The 21,397-nt window shown below is 39.1% G+C and overlaps 1 protein-coding gene across 2 annotated transcripts in view; it reads right to left on the reverse strand.

Annotated features, from left to right (window-relative positions):
- Window positions 1–21,397, reverse strand: part of gas2l1 (growth arrest-specific 2 like 1) — a 56,070-nt gene that overhangs the window by 30,847 nt on the left and 3,826 nt on the right. For both annotated transcript variants that reach the window (XM_088335846.1, XM_088335845.1), the window contains exon 2: window positions 19,481–20,217. In XM_088335846.1, coding sequence (XP_088191972.1) covers window positions 19,481–20,185 — 705 coding nt within the window. In that variant the 5' untranslated portion in view covers window positions 20,186–20,217. The remainder of the gene's footprint in view (window positions 1–19,480; window positions 20,218–21,397) is intronic.

Below are 21,397 nucleotides of genomic sequence, written 5' to 3' on the forward strand. Positions count from 1 at the left end.
ACACCTTAAAGGTCCTCAACTAGCAGCTTTGTTAAACACAAACATCTACAGTGAAGAGGCTACTCAGAAATGGGGGCTGTCAATGCACAGTGATAAAAAAGCCAAATCTGAGACAGGATAACTAAAAGAAGAGAAAGGAAAAAGAACACAGACATTGGTCAACTCATTTGATACGTACAATTTTGTCCAATTTCGTTGTCACAGCATATCCCATGTTGTAACAATGACATTCTATTCTATTCTATTCTATTCTATTCTATTCTATTCTATTCTAAAAGGGTGCATTTTTCATGGAAAACATAGAAAAAATTGTGGTGCACCCCAAACCTTTGAACGGTCATGTATTCTGGAAAAAATATTTTGACCTAATTAGAATTTGTTTTTGCTATTTTTTAAAGTACTGTTTTACTTTACAGGTGTGGACCTTGATGATAATACTTTATTGCAAAAGCTAAGACCAAACTAGTAAATAGCCTTGCAATATTAGCCTTAGAAGATTTATGCCTACCAAGCATGTGCCATGTATGATAGATTGAAAGTCCAGCTCTGGAGAAACATGTGGTGATGTCTTAACATGTCTTTTGAGCTTTAAAACATTATGCCTTAAAGCATTCAAAATAAAACTAAAAAAAATACTGTTGTAAATTATGTGGGAATAAAAAGGGCAACATTGTTGAGTTATTATACAATATAATATTAAAGGTACAGTATATCCTCCATTGGCTTTCTATTTACCATTTGGAACGAGAAATAATTCACATGATCAGTGTCTTTCATCTATTCTTTCAAAAATCTGCTCCACATTAATCACAACTTTATAGAGTCATACCAATAGACTTTTTCTTATATAAAAAAATTGCAAATAATATTTATGGGATAAAAGTAAAAAAACAGCTTTCGTGCAGCATATGGAAAAGACTCCTTCAGGGAGGCCTCCTGCAGATGGGAAAATGCATCGTCCCAGCTCAGGTGCAGCCTCCGTCCCACATGGCTGGCTCACCTTTTCACCCGCTTTGCCATGTTTGCCCACATTGCTACAACGTAGCAAATGCTTATGTCTGCCCTCTTTCTTTCAGATCCGTCATTGCCGTTTGCAAGTTGTGAGCAGTCTCGCTTGGAAAAATCCCAGACTCTGAGTTCATGGAACAGTTTCCATGGTAACAGACACACATATACACATACACACACATACACACATATACACACATATACACACATATACACACATATACACAAATACACACTATAACGCGCCTTCCCTTTTCTCTGGTTCAGTTTACCATTTTTTTTTTCATTCTTTTCTCTCAGCTGTTCACCAGCATGAGGTCATATACTTTACTCCAAATGTTGAAGCCCTGACACTCTGCTTCAGTTTTTTTAGTCCTTAAATCAAATGTGTGCTTTTCCCAAGACGTTGCCGTATCGACACACATTTTACAGCTAAAAGAGAGAGGGGAGAGAGACAAGGTCAGGCGGGAAATATTGGGAAGAAGCGCCTGAAGGCAGTGAAAAAAACTGATGGATGAATTATAAATGAACACTGGTCACATGAGAGGCTGGGAGGAGGATCTGCAGATGTTCACGGAGGGAATAAGAAGCAAAAACTGAACGATCCACAACATGCCTCAAGTAAAGTTCTAAAAGCACAAATGGAATCTACATTTTACTGCTGTTTTGTTTTTAGATAATGCCAGACCTGCGGCCAAATTATCTACACAGCACGAGCGAAAACATCTTCATTCCTCGCCTTCCTGATCTGCAAACACTTGAAGGCGCAGGGGCAGAGATGGACTGATACGGAGGGCCGGGCCCTCCCCTTAGGGACAAGGGAAATGGGAGGGGACAGAATCACGATTTTAAACGTTGTTTCCCTTTACTTCACATGTATGAAATTCCGTTTCACTCTTGGATAAATAAGACCATTCTGTTTGCTCATTGTTTTGACAAACATGTGTGCATTGGAGCTATTTACAAGATTGCTGTTATACAAGGGATGATTACTATCTAAATTCAACAATAAAAACTGGAGATAATGGAAACACCCTACACAGGAATGTACAAGGTACATTTCCATTATTCGATGTTTGTGGATCAAAAACAGCACACAATTTTAAAATGGAATTTAAATAGTTGCTATAACACTATTCAAATGTGGGAGGATTAAATAATTAACTGTCAAAAATGGAAATTAAGAGATAAACACGATACAAAATGTATTTTATGAGGACTCTACTGACCTTATTTTTCATTCATTCTTGTTTAACCTAGACTTGTAAAGAGTGCTTGGTAAATGAAAATCTAAGTATTCAATATCAAATTTCAACTCTAATGTTCGAGATACAAATAGGAGCTAGCAACAATTAAGTCTGGACTCGCGCAGCCATAATTCTTTATGTAGGATGGAATGCAGCTGACTCCCAGATGATCAAAGCGGCTCCCTTCAATCCTGTTAAAACCAGGCCCTTTGACATTGCATGAGTTGAAATAGATTAGCTGAAGTCTGAGAGATGAGGCTGGCAAATTGCAATTAAACCGAATGTCATATTCATGAGAGATAAACAAAATAGTTTTACACCAACTGTGCCATCCCTTATACCAGCTTTTTGCGATTCGGAAGTCTGTTACCAAATTAGCAAATGCGCCAAAGGCACGACAGGTGTGTCTCCGTAACGTTCTTATGAGGTAGACTAAACTTGCCCTGGCACGAAAATAAGCGTTTTTTTAATGTTCTGTTCTTGCGTGCAAAAATGCATCCCTGATTCAAGACACATTTGATTTTTTAACAGTAATTTCCAAAGCATACCGATATGGTTTTTTTTTTGGAACATAAACCTAACTTTCAATCGAAGGAGCTATAAACAGCTGAATCAAGTTTTTAAATCCCCTATTGGCTGTAATTTTAGAATGCCAATTCCTCACTTAAAACAGCGCTCCAACCCATCTTGTGACAATAGCTTGAGTGCACTTTGTAAGTAATCTTTAGGTATAACTCACTGTGAGTTTGCCTTCTCAAAACAAAGGATGTGTGCTTTGAAATCTGGAAATACTTGCATGTTAGGATGATTATAAAACATCTTATGCGTAGTCAAGTCAAGTCCCATTTATTTGTATAGCCCTTAATCCCAAGATGTCTCAAAGGACTGCACAGGCCACAATTACATCGTCCCCTGATCTTAAACCCACGGGCGGGCAAGAAAAACTCAAAACCTTAGCATGAGAAAAAAAGAAACCTTGAGAAGGGGCCGCACAAGTGGTAACTCTTCCTTCCAGGATGACCAGGGTGCGTATTTGTTTAGTTTGAGCAAATTCTATATGAAGAATAAACTGCCACTGAAATTGGGTTGATGTGCCGCCATTCACCCCTAAGACATAATTTGGATGTAATGTCAAGCAGGGGTGTAAAAGTCAGAAGGACGGGGGCTAAATAAAAGATTTTACTACAAGCCAAAGTCTGGACCAATCAAATGTGCAGCACAGTTCTGAGGTCATGGGTTCAAATCCAGCCACCAACCTTCCTGTGCGGAGTTTGCATGTTCTCCCCGTCCTTGCGTGGGTTTCCTCCGGGCACTCTGGTTTCCTCCCACATTCCAAAAACATGCATGTCAGGTTAATTAGCCGGTCCAAATTGTCCCTAGGTGTGAATGAGCGAGCGAATTGTCTGTCCCTGTGTGCCCTGTGACTGGCTGGTAACCAGTTCAGGGTGTCCCCTGCCCACTGCCCGAAGGTGATAGGCTCTAGCACCCTCGCGACCCTACTGAGGATAAGCGGCGCAGATAATGGATGGATGGATAGATATATCCTCCATTGGCTTTCCATTTACCATTTGGAGGAAAATGTTTAATGTAAAAATGTGTAATAGTGTTGGTACTTGGTATCATTAACTTTTAAAGAAATGAATCGCTAAGAAGGATTGATGCCCCCCAAAACATGTAAGGATCATTTGATTAGAGGTTATTGAAGGAAACCACATCTACTTTCGAATGAAAAAGGGCCATTTCGTATTTTTCTCAGCTTGCAAAACAAAAACAAAAACACCTTTGTAATTCATTGATATGGGAGCCAGTTACAGTAAGTTGAAGAGTTACACCAGAGGTCACAAACATGGTGAGAGCGGGCACAACGTAACAGACAGATACTAAAATAAGCTCACAAGTAATGGATCATTGTGAGTTTTAAGGAAATTCGATTTTTAACAGGAACGAGAAATCATTGACATGATCAGTGTCCTTCATCTATTCTTTCAAAAATCTGCTCCATATTAATCACAACTTTATAGAGTCATACCAATAGACTTTTTCTTATTTTCAAAAAAATTGCAAAAAATATTTATGGAATGAAAGTAGCATATGGTAAAGATTCTGGTTTCCTTCAGGGAGGCCGCCTGCAGATGGGAAAATGCATCGGGCTCCAGCACCCCCGCAACCCTATTGAGGATAAGTGGTGCAGATAATGGATGGATGGATGGAAATATACTATATATATATATATATATATATATATATATATATATATATATATATATATATATATATATATATATATATATATATATATATATATATATATATATATATATATATATATATATATATATATATATATATATATATATATATAAAACTGAACACTTTCTTATGGCTTCATCAGTAATTATGAATTTTCAAAGGATACATTATTTTTAGATAAAAACTCTTCATAACTTGAACATTAGAAAAAAGCAGAATACTTTTAAGACCTCCTCAATTCTACTAAAGAAAATAAAAAAGAAAAATACACAAAAATGTATTGTGCATGTTATAATAATATGGCTTAACCTTCTCAGGGCCTATATTCCTCGCGGGCCTTAACTTTGACATAGATATAATTTAAAGCAATAAATAATCACAATAACAATAAGAGTGGACTTCTTACCTATACATGCTTGACTGAAAATTTTGACATATCTTCCAAATATGGTCATTTAGATCCCACCATGACAGGTTTAAAAGGCGCTTCCAACTATAAAGTAAGAAATCATGTTTCAAAATGTTCCATAACTTACATTCAGTGAAATTAGCAAAAACCCTGCTGAATGTTTGTGCTTGAATAGGAGAAATGAACGGTATACTTGAGCGCAGTGACCACCTGAGATCTATTCAATGATGCTGCAGGCAGGTACTGAAAATAACTAAGCGCAGACAGAGGTTTACTCTGAAAAACAAGCAGTTAAATACAGATCACGAGGATGAGCAGCTGATAACGCAAAACACTCTCATGAGACGCCATAGAAGAAATGACATGCCAATTCGGTTCGTCATTTGGCACCGCCCAAGCAAAGTCTTTGGGGAAGAATCCTTAAAGGTAATCCCAAACAGATTTCTTTGGTTCAGATCAGGCACAGAACTAGTGGTCCTCCCCACTTCTATGCAAATATGTTGCAATGCATTTCAAGCGCCGGGGGACTCGAGAAATATAGTCCAAAAGTTGACCATTCTGGCTTGTTTTCTTTAGAGCAGTGTCATCACGGAAGGAAAACCATTGCTTTCAAAATGTTGAATCCCATTAACACAACAGTAAGGCAAGCTCAGAAACAGACAGTGATTATAGTGAACAAAGATTCACTGACCTCGATTTAATGGCTGAAATATGTGTGGCTTCTTGAGACCTAGCGTTAATGTAACCCAAAATGTGATGTACATACCAGCTCTTAAAAAGCTAGAGAAATAAACGGTTACAGTTACAGATAATTAGATATACAGCCGTATCAATTTGAACCAGAGGTTGAGGCGAGTTACAAGGGCGAACTTTAAATCTGTGACAAATAGGAGAGAAGAAGTGATCGTTTCCTGAACACAGATTGGTAGGTTGTGTTTGAGACCATTTCTCTGAGACAGTGTTCAATCTAATTACCAATTTCTTGTGACTGTTCAATCGTGGCTTTTTGTTTGGGATTTTCGCCACGCGTCACGGTTGGTATCGTTTTTGTCCGTCCGGCTCCGGCTATGGAACTTAAAATTAATTTAGGGTCACGCTCGAGACAGCTTGGGTCGGGATCGGGCTTAAGATACTACCTTTAGTTCCAGGTTAGCCTGGCTGCTCACCACGTGATTTTTGATCAGCTAGCCTGGCATTTGCGCCTGTTCTGCTCTGTCCCTGGCTCCGGCTGCCTTTTGTTAACCAGTCCCGGCTATCCACTCGTTGTCGGCTCTCCATGTGTTTTTTATTTGCCAACCAGACCCTTTTTGGCTGCTCGCCCAATACTGGATCCACCTCTAACACAACGCCTAGGCATTCTCCACAAGAAACACCAAAAATGTATTTACAACACTTGTAACCTCTTCTACTAATTAACATGTAAAACGATACAGCATCTGGCTTCCTTAGGGTGGTGGTGTTCCTTTGATGACGTCACAGCTCAGAATGACAAAGACAAGACATGCTGTGTTCAAAATGCATCTCGGTAAATGATAGTAGTATACCAATGAAATATATATAATTTTATGCACAAACCATGTACAAGTTCCTCACATTTTGCATGTTAAAGAATTTGGGATAACCTTCAAAATGGGAAACATCTTCCATGTGGCAAAGATGCAAGAGACTAGTGAGGCCACGCTCTCCTGGCAAAGCGTGTAACCCTATGCGAAGCGGGCATGACCTACTTTTCTGGCACTCTACAGTAGCAATTCCACTAACAGCAGCATCCTCTGCAGTCAGGTTTAGCCGAGTGTACAGTAAAGTAGCTCGCGGGGTCCGCTCTTTTTGTCTACCTGGTGTTTTGTTTGTTTTATTCCTCAATGCATGAGCTGTAGCATGTGTTAAACGACAGCCATTAAAGCCATACTCAAATCATCGCTGCGTTGACCTTTCCTCTGATGCCCGTCAAAACAAAGACTTGGATTGAAATGGCAGTATTTAGTTAGCGGTGGTGGGCTTTTCATTTAGCTCAAGATATACTCTACGATTCCTTGGCTTTATCTGGCAACAAGAAGTGGGGGATGGGAGTAAAGGGACTACAGCTGAAGCCTCGGGTGAGAAAAATGATGAACCAGTTGGAACAACAGCAGAAAGATTGTTTTGTCTACAGCTGCACATCGGGAACAACATGAACTTCCATTAGTGACAGGCTGTGGGGTTTTATTAATTTGTAGAATATGCTTACTGTATGTGAGTAGCTCAAGGCCTATAAGTAACCCAGAAACTATACAATACAGAAATGCATGCAGTAGAATGTCATCAAATCCCCCTGAAGCAGCAATGGACATTTTATGGACAAAGTCAAGATGGAATCTTGAAAAATGTGTCTTAGCATTAAAATAAAGTCAAGTCATGTTTATTTGTATAGCCCTTAAAAACAAAGAGTCTCAAAGGGCTGCAAACCACAGACTATTATTACACCATCCCCTGATCTAAAACCTACATGAGGGCAAGGAAAAACCTCAACATGAGAAAAATGAAGAAACCTTGAGAAGGGACCGCACATGAGGTAATTCCCCTTCCAGGATGGCCAGGCTGCAATGGATGTTGCAATAAGAAATAATACACAGATATTGTCAACATAAAATGTAGGTTATTCATATGCTATAGAATAGAAGTGTGTTTTAAGCTTGGATTTCAACATTTCCACTGAGGTTGCAGATTGAATCTCAGGGGGAAGAGACGAATGGAGAACGCTCTCGAACCAGCGGATCTGTAGTGCAATACAATAATCCCTCGCTACTTTGCGCGGCAGTTATTGCTGGTACACTGCTTTGCGGATTTTGAACTGAGTTGTCTTTATTGTTACTGATATCAATGTATCATGAATTGAGTTCTGAGCTGACATCACACAGCAAATGCTATCACCAGGGGGAGGTTGTATGTGTATTGGTTGGGCATGAATGTGTGCACGACTGTGATAGACTGGTGTATCCTATCAGTCAAACAGCGGGGTGGATGTGTCCACCAAGACAAACTGGAAAGCAAGGCGAGAGCTAGCTTTCAGCAAGTTGTCACATTGAATATAAATTCATCAATCAAACCGGACTTTAAGGAACGTCAGAAGAGCGCTGAGAAATGGTGATCCCCACCGGGTGCTCGGTGAGTTATTATCAACTCCGGGAAGGGACTGAGGCGTCGTCAGGAGGCAATAGCGAGTCTGCAGGTCCAGCTACCCCTGCGGAGCCTGTATCTCACCAACGCATGATCCATTACCCATGAAACGGAGGACTTGGAGCTACAATATCCCGGACGGTTGCATTGTAATCATCAGGGAGATCTGGATCTATCTGAGGACACCCAATAGTAGCATGCAGCTATCCGATTTTTCTACAAAATCACTTTCTTACTCTGAAAGGAGAAACTCTCCAATTTTGTTGTATTTTTGTGTAATGACAATAAAGACCATTCATTTAACTGCAATTCTGTGTTCTGTGTTTTTATTTGTAGATCTAAAGTTGTTATTATGTCAGTTGGTAAGGAGGTTATCCCGAGGTAAGTTTGATCCTTGGTAGCTCTTATGAAGGTGCAACGCTCCTTCGCAGATTTTCCCTTTCCGCAGGGGTAAAAAGAAATAAAAAGCAACATTATCTGGTAAATAGCATATAGTTGATCAATTTAACTATTATATTGCCAATACTACAAAAACAAACCCTAAACAAAAATTAGGAGGAAACCTTTAGAAATGATAAAAATAATGATATGCCGTTCAAACTGGAAAATATGTCCTTGGAACAATACATTTATCGCCGAGGTTAGATTAAAAAAAAGAACCGATGATAAGCAAAATCCATGAAGTAAAGCTTTTTTATTCTAAAGTAAATCTGTGAAGTAGCAAAACCTTGAAAAGTAAACCGCGTTAGAGTGAGGGATTACTGCATTTACATAATTTACCCCATGCTTCTAACCACAGTTTATGAGGATTAAATCTTTTGAGTCTTCCAATGATGTCGTTTATCTTCTCGCAACTTAACAGAACTACTGACGCACGCGCCGCTGACTCAAGTTCTTAAGGAAATGAGTTCCTGGTTACTTCCTTAACCTGAATTGTAAAGTGGTTCCCCAGTGATGTGAGTAAGAGCGAAGGTGTCGAACGACAACAATGGTGCACATGCGTGAGCATCAGGAACCAGAAAAGTGAACCGGACATGCCAGAGTTTCTCAAACATGACGCTAGGCGTGAATTATTCTAAGTAAATATTCATTAAATAACCCGTTAATGACTGGTAGGACGCTTCTCATTCTAATGCTGTTGTACTTGCTTCTGTTTGTTTCTCCAAAACTCATTGATGACAATTTATCAGGAGCCATTGCAGATAATTTGTCTAAAAAATCTTTAAAAAGATAGCCTTCTCCGAACTTCACTCGTCACATCTCACTACCAACAGTTTATCTAAAACCTTCCAGTCCAATTTTCGTCCACAGCACAGAAACTACACTCCGGTTTACTTTCCATTCTCATCTTGCTCGACATTTGATACTAATTCTCATCCCATTCTCCTTATCAGACTCTCTTCAATTGGCATAACCCACACCCTCTTCCAACAGTTCAATTCCTGCCTCACAGACCGTACTCAATTAGTACAACTCAAGTCCTTCTCCAGTCAACACAGGTGTGCCTTAGGACTCTGTCAAAGGTCCACTCTTCTTCATAAACTACATCCAACCTCTAGGCCATATCTTCTGTCAATTCATCATTTCTTTTCACTTATTCATGGATGACACCTAACTACTTTTCCTACAAACCCAACTCCACACTCCCGTCCTCCTCACTCAACTCCTGCCAATCTGAAATAAAATAATGGCTCACCATCGAGTTTTTAACAATTAAGTCAAGTCAAGTCATTTTTTTTAATTAAACAGAAATAAAACTGAATTCCTACTTGTTGGCACCAAATCCACCCTTTCTCAAGTTGAGACCTTCTCTCTCTACATTGACAGTTCCTTAGTCTTTCTCATCATTCAGGTTAAGAGCCTGGGTGTCATCCTCAACAGTACACTCTCCTTCCACTCTCACAAAAATAACATCACCTGGTCCACTTACTTTTGCCTGCGCTCCATCAAACGTCTTCGCCCCTCCCTCATCCCCCACATCACCGCCATCCTTGTGCATCACCTTGTTACTCTCCAACATAAAAATTGGAATTCCCTTTCGCTAGTGGCCTACCTATAAAAGTCCCTCCATAAACTTCAGCTGGTACAAAACTGTGCTGTCTGCATCATCACCAAAAAACCCTCGTGTCACCCCTGTCCTTCAACAACTCTACTGACTCTTGCTCAACCAAAGTATCACCAAAATCCTTCTGTACACCTACAAGGCTATCCATAACCTTGGCCCGCCCTACCTTCCTTCACATTGCCATTCGATTCCGCACCCAGAGATCTTTCTCTACCCTCCATCTCACCGTACCCACTGCTCGTCTCAGCTCCACAGGGAGCAGAGATTTCAGCTGCTCTGCCCTCCCAGCTCTGGAACTCATTACCACCTGACCTCTGGAATTTTGCCACCTTGTCCCTCTTCAAATCCAGACTCAAAACCCATCTTTCAGACTTGCCTATCCATAATAAACTGCCTCCACTTTTTTTTAACTGTACTTTGTTTTTTATTTTTGTAATCATTGCTTGTTTGTTTAATTCTATATTGATGTTTTTCATTCCATGTACTGTACAGCGATCTTGGGTGTCCTGAAAGGTGCTTTGAAATAAAAAGCATTATCATCATCATCATAAATATTAATTACAATAATATTATTAGTAGTAGTAGTATAGAGTGTGTGTAAAAATACTCAATATCAGAAATCAATGGCTAATGCAAAACAAAAGAAAGCCATAAACTGTTATTTATACTGCAGCGTGATGCAGTCTGGAGACAAAAATCGAGGCCACACAGTCTGCTACGACAGCTGGGGGCCAAAGAAATTAAGCCCTGGAACTTTCTCTTTTACTCTGACAGACATGACTAAATGCAATGAGGTTCCTGCTAATTATGGAACGCTAATCTCCTATTCATAATAAACTGTCTCACACTACATACTTGTTGGGTGTCCTGAAAGTCGCTTTGAAATAAATTGTATATAAATACATTATTATTAATGTTATTATTATTACATTTAATATTCCAAATAAGGGTTTTAAATAAGGAAGATGACCCCCAAAAAAAATTATGAATCGCTGGATTGTAAAAAGTTGTTTTTGCTGACCGGTATGATAGATTTGTGGACTAAAACATTTGAAAATTACTATTATGCTCTGTAGTTAAAAATGGGTATTTTCAAGTTCCAACAAGTGATAAAAATAGACTTGTTTGAAACAAACACTCCCTCATCCCCCAATATGTCTTTCTTCTCAAAAAAACAAACAAGGAAAAAACGATTTTGTCCTTAAGAGGAGTTGTATAAACCTTGATGATTTGAGTGTGTACACTGTCTGGACGCGTCCTCCACAAGTCAGAGACCGCACGTCAGAAGTGTTCTGCTTTGTCATGTTTTAGCGCCAAAGCGCGCCATTGTGCTGCCCGTCCATGCGCTAACATCAACTTCGCCCTCAAGCGTTTCCGTCTCGCTCGTCTGCTTCGCTTCTAACGACATCTTTGCCCGTTTCGCACGCAAACAGATCCACAGGTTCAACCGCAACGACAACAGTAATGGATGGTTCCTAATCACGTGATCAACATACGGGGAACCCGAGTGGTGGCTACCTTGCTGGATGGGTAGGTGTATGTTTAAGTGGTTATTTTATTGAACCAACTTTCCAGGCTACGTTATGACGATAAACGTTCACAAATTGTCGTGATCTGCAGTTTTTGTACTTGGTTCTAACTTTTTAACTGTAGAATTATGCTCTTCGATGTCTGAAATGTATGATTTAACAAAGAGTACAAGGCAGAGGGTTTTGATGTTGAATACAAGTTCAGTAAAAAGTTAAAAAATTAATTTTGGGCTGTACAATGAACAATACGGCTGTATAATGGCTGTATAATGAACAATATGTAAATAAGCATTTCTGTTTTTGAGTTATAACAGTTGGTAGCTAGCCTCAGGAAGAGACAATGTGGTGTTGATGTTATAGCTGGCACTAGGCAGGATAAACAAATGTCTGCTGTCCCTGACCAGTTACTTTAAGTTACCTGTTTACTGAAAATGGTCAACAAGTTTCCCAATTATTCATTCTAAAATTACTTTGTGTTCCTGGTCACCTATCATTTACAACATGTTCATAACAAATTTCCATATACAGATACAATTTGGGTGTTAAGTCTGCTCTACTAAGCCTCAATAACCATTGTGTTGCCCTTAAGGCAACTGTTTTTCGTTAATACATAGATGACTGTAATTAAGCGACAATCCAGGGCTAAAAACAGATGCAAGTTCATTGATAGGTGTCTCATCTCATCTCATTAACTACACCGCTTATCCTCAGTAGGGTCGCGGGGGTGCTGGAGCCCATCCCAGCAATCATCCGGCATTGGGCAGGGGACACCCTGAACTGGTTGCCAGCCAATCGCAGGGCACACGGGGACAGACAACTCACTCGCTCAGTCACACCTAGGGACAATTTGGACCGACCAATTCACCTGAAATGCATGTTTTTGGAATGTGGCAGGAAACTAGAGTGCCCTGAGGAAACCCACGCAAGCACGGGGAGAACATACAAACTCCGCACAGGAAGTCTGGAGCTGGATTTGAATCCACGCAGGAGGTTCCCAAAACATGAACTGTGCCGCACATGCACTAACCACTGCGCCGCCGTGCTGCCCATTGATAGGTGTTTCACATAAAAATGTTGTTCATATTTGAACTTTAAGTTGAAAAGTATTGTGAAATAATGCTACTTCCGGGTTTCCTATATTATTAGCAGTTACGCCAGCTCAATATAAACAGAGACTAAGACAATGGCTGAAAGGACTGTAGCATGATTTACAAGGCAACGCCGTATCTTCACAAAGTGTTTATATGATGTGTAAACAACTATACCTTGTAATAGTTCAGACAGATGTAAAGTTATTGGCACAGTTTCAATGCATTGTATTGTACTCTTGCAGTTTTCATCATCCAGAGAAGGAAATTAAAACTTAAATTACAGGTTATGGTCACGGTCATTCTTTGGTGGTTTAGCTCAATGTATTTTTGATGACACTACAAAAATATTTGGCGCCTCTTCGTTAACAATTCCTTACTTCTCTTGCCCTGAAAAGAAACTATAGAAGGGAGGCAAAAAAACAACGCCCTACACCTTCCACATTCATTTGAACAGCAAATACAGTAACATAAAATTGTAGACCCATGATAACATCAATCCAGTATGGCCGACTATCTACATACGGGTTTGTGCGTGACAAACAAACAGAAAAACTATTCATAAACAAATGCTGTCCACATCCACCAAGGGGAAATAGTTGATTGTCAAGCCTAAGACTTCCTGATTTGGACCGTATCGCACCACAGATGATAATGAGAAATGTCAATTGAATGATCTTACACTTTGTAGGAGTTTAGCCACTAGGCACATTTCAGGTATGAAGGAATGTGACTCGCCTCTCACACGACCTTAACACAAAAAACACTTCGCTGCTACCTAAGCGTGTTTGGCTACGCCTTGCCTGTCACATGTTTCTTTTAAAGCTTGGCTGTGAGAAAATAACACCAAACACACATTACATTGGGTACACCAAAACCATCACATGATCGTTCCGACAGATGAGATTTCATCTTTTTTACACTTTTTGTCTGCCGCCCTCGACAAACCTACAGTGTGTTGTGTCTTTCACTCAACTGGATGCACGCTCAAACTAGTGGTTTGCTTCTCTTCTTATTATAATTATTTATTTACCTATCTGGCAACACGAGAGTCGAATTCACTGAATAACAAGACAAAACATTAAAAAAACACTTATCATTAAGCACTTCAAGGTAGTATAGAATATTAACTTGTTAATAACTAACACGCTATTGATTAATATAATAAGCAAAATGCATAAAACTGTGTACTTGTAGGTTGAGCTTACATTTTTGTTTGTTATAGGAATGTCAATTGTATACATGTACATATGTATATTTTTTGTGTGGGTGTTTTTGTATGGTGGGTGACTCAACTCTCTGTTGAATTGTGTGTGAGAAATAAAAAGTTCTGATAAATATATAAAAATAAATAAATAAAAAAGGCTAACATAATCGTCTGTCATCTTGCTGATACGGGTACCCAAAAACCTAAAAAAGGCTGAGCAAAAATCTGGCAAATATGGAAGAAAAATGGTGACGTATGGTCACTTTGAGTCTTCGTAGTTTGTATTCTTTTGTGAGCATTTTAGCAATCATTTTAGGTTGCACTACACAATTCAGCAAGAGATATTCTAGTGGTCAAATAGTACACACAGTCCCTTCAGGAAATCATCTTAATGATGCAGTTCCCTGAGAAGAACTTCAACACAAATTGGCACATGTTAAACAACTAATCAATTATTCAACAACAATTCAATTTGGAAATAAGTTGCCCCAAAAAAACGTTATTTTGAAAATCATTTCGGACTCCTTTTGGATTGGAAATTTTTAGGGATGTTCAATAACACGTTTCTTTCCAGACTGATACGGATAATCAACTGTTGAGTAGTCGTTCATATTAAACACAGATACCATTAACTAGAGGGGCAGCACGGCAGCGCAGTGGTCAGCGCTTGTGCGGCACAGTTCATGTCATGGGAACCTGTCGTGGGTTCAAATCCAGCTCCAGACTTCCTGTGCGGAGTTTGTATGTTCTCCCCGTGCTTGCGTGGGTTTCCTCCGGGCACTCCGGTTTCCTCCCACATTCCAAAAACATGCATTTCAGGTGAATTGGCCGGTTCAAATTGTCCCTAGGTGTGAATGAGCGAATGAGTTGTCTGTCCCTGTGTGCCCTGCGATTGGCTGGCAACCAGTTCAGGGTGTCCCCTGCCCACTGCCTGGAGATGGCTGGGATGGGCTCCAGCCCCCCGCAACCCTAATGAGGATAAGTGGTACGGCTAATGAGATGAGAGATGAGACCATTAACTAGTTACATAAAATGTCCCTCTCTTCCGTAGAGGACTACCGAATTGTTTTTTTTCAGAAATACAGTGATTTTGAAAAACAATGTTTCCGTCTTTGATAATGGACATTTATCACTTGTAAATCACAACAAGACTATTCTGCCAAAAGCCACACTCAATATCACAATATTTGAAGAAAATGCTGGTAACATAGGGACAGATACCTTTGACTTCCCTAGAAATGTTCCAAATCCTCAGAATTTCAGTTTTTCAATACACACATTCACAACTAAGACTTTTTTCACCTTCCTCCGTAATTGGAAACCAAGGACGTGACCTTTGTATTGAAATTCAAAAGAAGTTTTTGCTGACATCATCACAGATCCTGTAAATCATTGGTCAGCATACACACATGGCTATGACGACTTTCACGATCCAATCTTTAGTGTTGAAAATGCAGCAGTTATGTTTGAACAGGCAAACAGTCCAAGCGGTTCGCTGCCCACTGCCCTAAGTCAGCTGGGAGTTGATTTGATTTTCTTTTCATAGTATCCTAGTTTTGAAACTTCTTTTTATCACCATTTTATACAAGACTTGCAAATAAAATGTCATTGGCCTTTTTATTTTCAAGACAAAAAAGACAATCTTGAATCTTGAATAAGCGTCTGGAAAATGAATTAATAATTGAACAAAAAGCTGTTTTGGGGATCTCGCAAAAAATATATGACTTGTTTTTGCGCAGGTAGCCAGTGATTTTCTTTTTATGGGAATAGAATAATAATGTCAATTCACATTACAAGCCAGAAATTAAGACTGGTCAATGAATACAATACTTAACTTTAAAAATCAACAATTTAAATAATTGCTAAATCATCAAACTGAGCGATTACATTTAGGAGCAGATTTAAAGCTGGTGAAGAACAATAAATGTGATATTGTATAAGACTGCACAAGTAACAACACAACCTCCAATTAGCTATTTTTGGAAAAAAAAAAAAAAAACGTCCAGCGAGCACCAGATCGCGGACGCTGCCCTTCCTCTTCCTATCAATAAACTTGTGGTTAACGCCATGCATTTGGGTCCTGATTCTGTTCTGGTCGTGACAGCTTTATGCTCAGCATTAAGGGTTGGAACTGGAGGGCTTGGTCACCTAATGACTAAAAGTCGGGAAAAATCCAGGAAGAAAATCAAAACAAAAATGCCCTAACAGGCTCAGAGACAGTTTCTTCCCTGAGGCTGTCACCACCCTAAATAAGCACACAAAACTGTGAAATATATATATTTCCAGTTTCATTTTAAAGTGGGTACTCATTGCACTACTTTTATTGCACTGTTTTTACAATGCACATTTTAGGACAGTCTTTTAAGCACTAACTTTATGAAAATATAATATTTTTGCTTATTTATCCTGACAGTTTTCTATCATAGTTTTCTCCTCTCATTGCTTATTGTGTGTATATCGTGGAGTGCTATGTCATGTCAAACAATGTTCACCACATTGACATCAATGACAATAAAGACGATTCAATTTAAAACACCAGTTATCTGTTATAATATAAGCACACACACACATCGGTCGAAAGATGAATGAACACGTATGAACTCGCACAACATCCTGATTTAAACGTGTGTGGAGACTTAAAGGGATGCACACGAGTTATATTTTACAAAAACAAAATAAATTGTTTTTTTATCATTAAGACCCAAAAAGTACAGCTTCAGTTTTACTTTTACAAGTTAAAGCCTTTGCATTAAAATTGATAAAAACACATTTAGAAACACAACCAAATATTGAGTTCAGCGTGAGCATTTTAAGTGCTACTTATTTCTGCAAACTTGATGCAGGAATCGGATAACAACTAGCAAAGCGAGCATGTTGCGATGAAAATGAAGCGAGATGAGGAGTTAAATAAGATTTAGGATTCAATTGCAGGTTTCATTTTTCTGCTGTCAGCTGAGTCATGTGGAGAGGACACATTAGCGTTGACACATAATGGGCATGACTTTTCAAGATTAAGAGATGATTAATTCTCTTTGATTGCATCAGTTTCTCTCAGCCAATGTGTTCCACTGGACTCCTGCCTTGAGTTTTTGTCTGGAGTTCCACGGGGTTGACCAATTTCAATTGATGACGACAAAACTGATAACTATTTGCGTGATGAAATGAGCCGGTGTTAAATATTTGTGCCATCTTCCAGTCATCAGCAGAGTAACTAAAATATTCTTACGTATTCAGTGGGCGGCGGGAGACCACTTTTTTATATAATTATATAATGAGGAGGTCATGTGGGTAAATAATTTTTGTATCTAGTGATGAAGGTTTAGCTTCGCATTCCAAATTCCCACCCTTTCCAAAATATATAATTTTGCCATTTATTATAATTTTGCATTATTAACTTAGTAGAAAAAATAATTAAAGGTTATTTTTCACCTGGTAGGCATTGACATTTTAAGTATAAATGTCCTTTTATTTGTAGAAAATATATGAAAGGAAAAAGTAAAATGAAAAAAATATATATTAATATAAAAGTAAATTATAAGATAACAACAAAATGAGTAACTAAATGTATTTACCCGCACTGACTCAGTTTTTACGTTTGTGATAAAAAATACCTTTTAAATACAGACGCTCCCCTACTTACGAACATTCGACTTACACAAAACGGTAGATATGAACATTTTTTATGTATACAATATCCGGACATTGCTGTGAGTTAGATTTTGTATTGTGTGCACCTTTTTCCGCCACGTGACGTTGTGAGAGGTCACCCAGCCCCCACCCCGAAGAAGAAATCAGGCTTCTACTTCCTAGTTTGTGTGTATACACACTGCACTGTATCTCTAGCACGCTGAGAACTTTGACATTTTTACTGTTTAATATCTCGTGCATCCATTCAATATTGTTGGTGTAAAATGTAAAGAAGAGGCGAGCCGTTTCTTTAGAAATGAAAGTGGAATAAGAAAGCTTGATGCGGTTAAGAAAATGGATCGATCGCTTTTTTTCATCCACTTTTTACCATTCTTCCAAAAGTAAGTTAAACTTGACGTTATTTATCTTTATAGTCAAGTCATGTTTATTTGTAAAGCCCTTAATCACAAGGAGTCTCAAAGGGCTTCACAGACCATAGAATGTCAACGCCTTATGTGTTGCTTTGTTATTCAGTATTATGCATTATTATTCAGCCTTTTTTGTAACGATATAGAGCATATTATTTTGTGAAATGTTTTATTTTTAGTACAAAACAATGCAGTTACTTATACAATCCTTAAACATAATTAAATAAACCTTAAACATACATTCCATACAAAATATAGCACTGAAGCAACATACGAACAAATTGAACTTACGAACGATCGTCCGGAACCTATCTCGTAAGTTGGGCAGCGTCTGTACACTTTAATAGAAAAAAAATATAATGTCAACTTAGGCTACATATTAGCCTGCCTTGATGATTTTATGTGTAAAAGGACAATGTAATATTTAGCCGCTAGATGTCGCTGTATTGTGTAGTGTAATGAGTGCTTCAAAGCACACAGAAGAATACAAACTCCAGAGACTCCAAGTGACCAAGCCCTACCATTTTTCTTACCTAGCCTTTCAAAAGGTTTTTGGTTTTTGAGAGCACCCGTAGCAGCAAGATGTGGGACAATCATGTCAACTCCATCAGTGTAAGCCTAGTCTTGTAAAATAAATACAAATTTCTCAACTAACATTTTTATGATGGTTCATGTATTTTTGCTTTTTATTCAAATCAATATTTTTTTTTAAATACTAGGAAGTGCTATATGATACTCGATGTCCCTTTAAAAACAAAACTACTACGAAAAATTACATTTTATTGACATTTGAGACAGGTCAAAATGTACTTTTTGAATTAAAAAGTGCTTTGGCTCAGAAAACGTTGAAAATAAATCTTATAAAGGACTTATTTATTAGATGCTAATCTTGAGACAATATTAAAGGATATTAACTTTTTAACCGACTATCAAAGTAGCTATACGGAATTGGAACATTTTTTACTTGCGGCTGCCATTTCCTGGCTTGTGTTGCATACTCAGTGAGCTCGTCTGAAAGGTGCGTGCAAGAACATGCATTTCTGAGCAAAACTCGGATAAACTCTTTTTTTTTTCATCTTTTTGGGGGTTTGGGTTGGTGTTTGGACTCAAGGCCTTTTCTTACTTTTACCATTTTAATACAACTCTAACAAATAGAAACAAAATAAAAACCGTAGGTAGGGACGAGCTTGACGTCACTCTCCAGCACTCCCCCACCTGTCTACCCAACGGGTTCTGCCCCAAACAGCTTTGCCAAAAGTAAGATAAAAGCAGATATGCGCAGTGGAAAATAAAGCATACTTGCCCTTTGAACTCACTTGGGTATTGTTAACCCATTCAAATTGGAAAAAAAATATTTAACTTTTGTAAGAACACCTCAAACTATGCACTCCACCTTTAAAATACATTAAACTGAGGTGGGACAGGAGAATTTGTGAAACCAGCTCAAAACCCCCCTTGTGACTTACCAACTCATCCAAGTTTCTCATGTCACACAAGACTCTCTTCTGAGGCCAGACAAAAGGTTCCGGTTCCGGTTGGTCGTCCAAGCTGCGAATGCTCTCCCTGCGTCCGAAGCACCTGGCGGGTGGGCTCTGCACCTCCGGCTCCCCGATGTCCACCCGCAGATCTCCTTGCTCTTGGTGGTCTCGGATCTCTTCCTCTATCTCCTCCTCCAGCTGGATCAGCATGGGGGCCAGCATGCCGAACTTAGCCCCCCGGCGCGCCACCTCAAGCAGGCACAGGACGAAGTTCTTCTCATTGCATCTCTCCACCAGGTCGTTGGTCTCAAACATGAGCACGTCCTTGATCCACAGCTCCCGGCGGCACCAGCTGATGAAATTGGACACGTTGTCCCGAGCCAGGAAGGAGCCGGCGCTGACGTTGCGAGACTGGAAGACCACGTCCTTGCGGGGCAACTTCATAGCCTGGGCCGCTTCGGGGTACTCTAGCTGGAAGTCTTGGGCGGCTCGGTTGACATTGTTGGCGTGCCGACACAGGGCGCAACCCGTTTCCAGGCCGTCCATGAAGGTGTCCACGCTTAGGTCGAGATCGTAGAGCGTGTTTAGCCATTCGGCCAGGTCCTCCTTCATGGCGTACAGGTATTCTTCGCTGGATTTAAAGGGCCGGATGCTCTTGGAGGCGGCAGACTGGATGTTACTCTGATCAGCCATGTTGTCAGATTTATGCAGTGTTGGGCAAGTTACTGAAAAACAGTAATAAGTCACAATTACAAGTTACTTTATTTAAAAAGTAATCGTGTGACCCACAAAATTATTGACACCAAAAGTAGCGCGTAACTTAGAAAGCAACTAGTTACAAATTACAGTATGTTCTCACATTGAAGCAGTGAACCCTACAAATTTCTTGGCTTGTGCAATCTTGAGAGCTTGCAAACTTAAAGTGAGCTAAGATATACCATATCCATTTTGTCTCTGGCCTTCAAACCACTCGAAAATCACATTCTCCATTTCTGGAAATGTCCAGGGCATTTTCTTTTTTTCTCCATGCATGGTGCAATGCAAAAATGATTTTACAAATGTAAAGACCAAAATTCTCTCTTTTATCTTAAATTCCGTCCTGATGTTTGCCCCAATGATTTTGTTGTTCCTGAATAACACACGCCTCCTCCCCACCCGCTGCCTTACATTTGCTACTGGTGTCACGCAACCAAATACAGAGGTACATCTTCTTACGGGCTTAATTTGTTCCATAATAGTGCTCATAGCTCAGATTGCTAGTGTAACCAGCAAAATTGCCCAACATGAAATAATTAAAAACAAATTGGTACGTTCCCGTCCTCCCAAAAGCACCCAAATAAACGGCTAAAAATACACACACTTCCCTAATCACTAAACCCATTCAAATAGTAATTAAAAATTACAAATACAGTAATAATATAAAATAGATGATATTAACTAAATAAAATGCCAGTTTGTTATGAGCGCCACAGAGATCACATACCTGTCAACTTATACGTTTTCCTCATATTATATTCTCTCTTTTTTTTGTCATTTCACATAGCGTACACTGTCCAAAAAAAATTATGCGTTAAAATCTATTTTTTTACTTCTTGCCCATTTTTGCTCAAATCCGGATCATCTAGGTCACTAGTAGCACACAACAACATCCTCGTAGATTGCTAATATTGCCTCGGTATTCTACAGAGTCTGTCTTGCTGTGAGTAAATAGGTGCTGCACTGTTTTTGTAAGAATTATTTTCCATATATAAGGAGCATATGAAATTGGGGAAGGTTGACAGGCATGAGACCAAGAGACTGGGGATGACAAGTAAGGACCAACTGTACACTTAAAATTAATTTAAAACGAAGGTACACACACAAAAAATCTGCATATTTTTTAATCATTTTTTTAGCCTGTAGGAG

The sequence above is a fragment of the Urocampus carinirostris genome, chromosome 5 (assembly GCF_059441175.1).
Source record: "Urocampus carinirostris isolate Australia breed hairy pipefish chromosome 5, RoL_Ucar_1.0, whole genome shotgun sequence".
Taxonomy (NCBI): Eukaryota; Metazoa; Chordata; class Actinopteri; order Syngnathiformes; family Syngnathidae; genus Urocampus; species Urocampus carinirostris.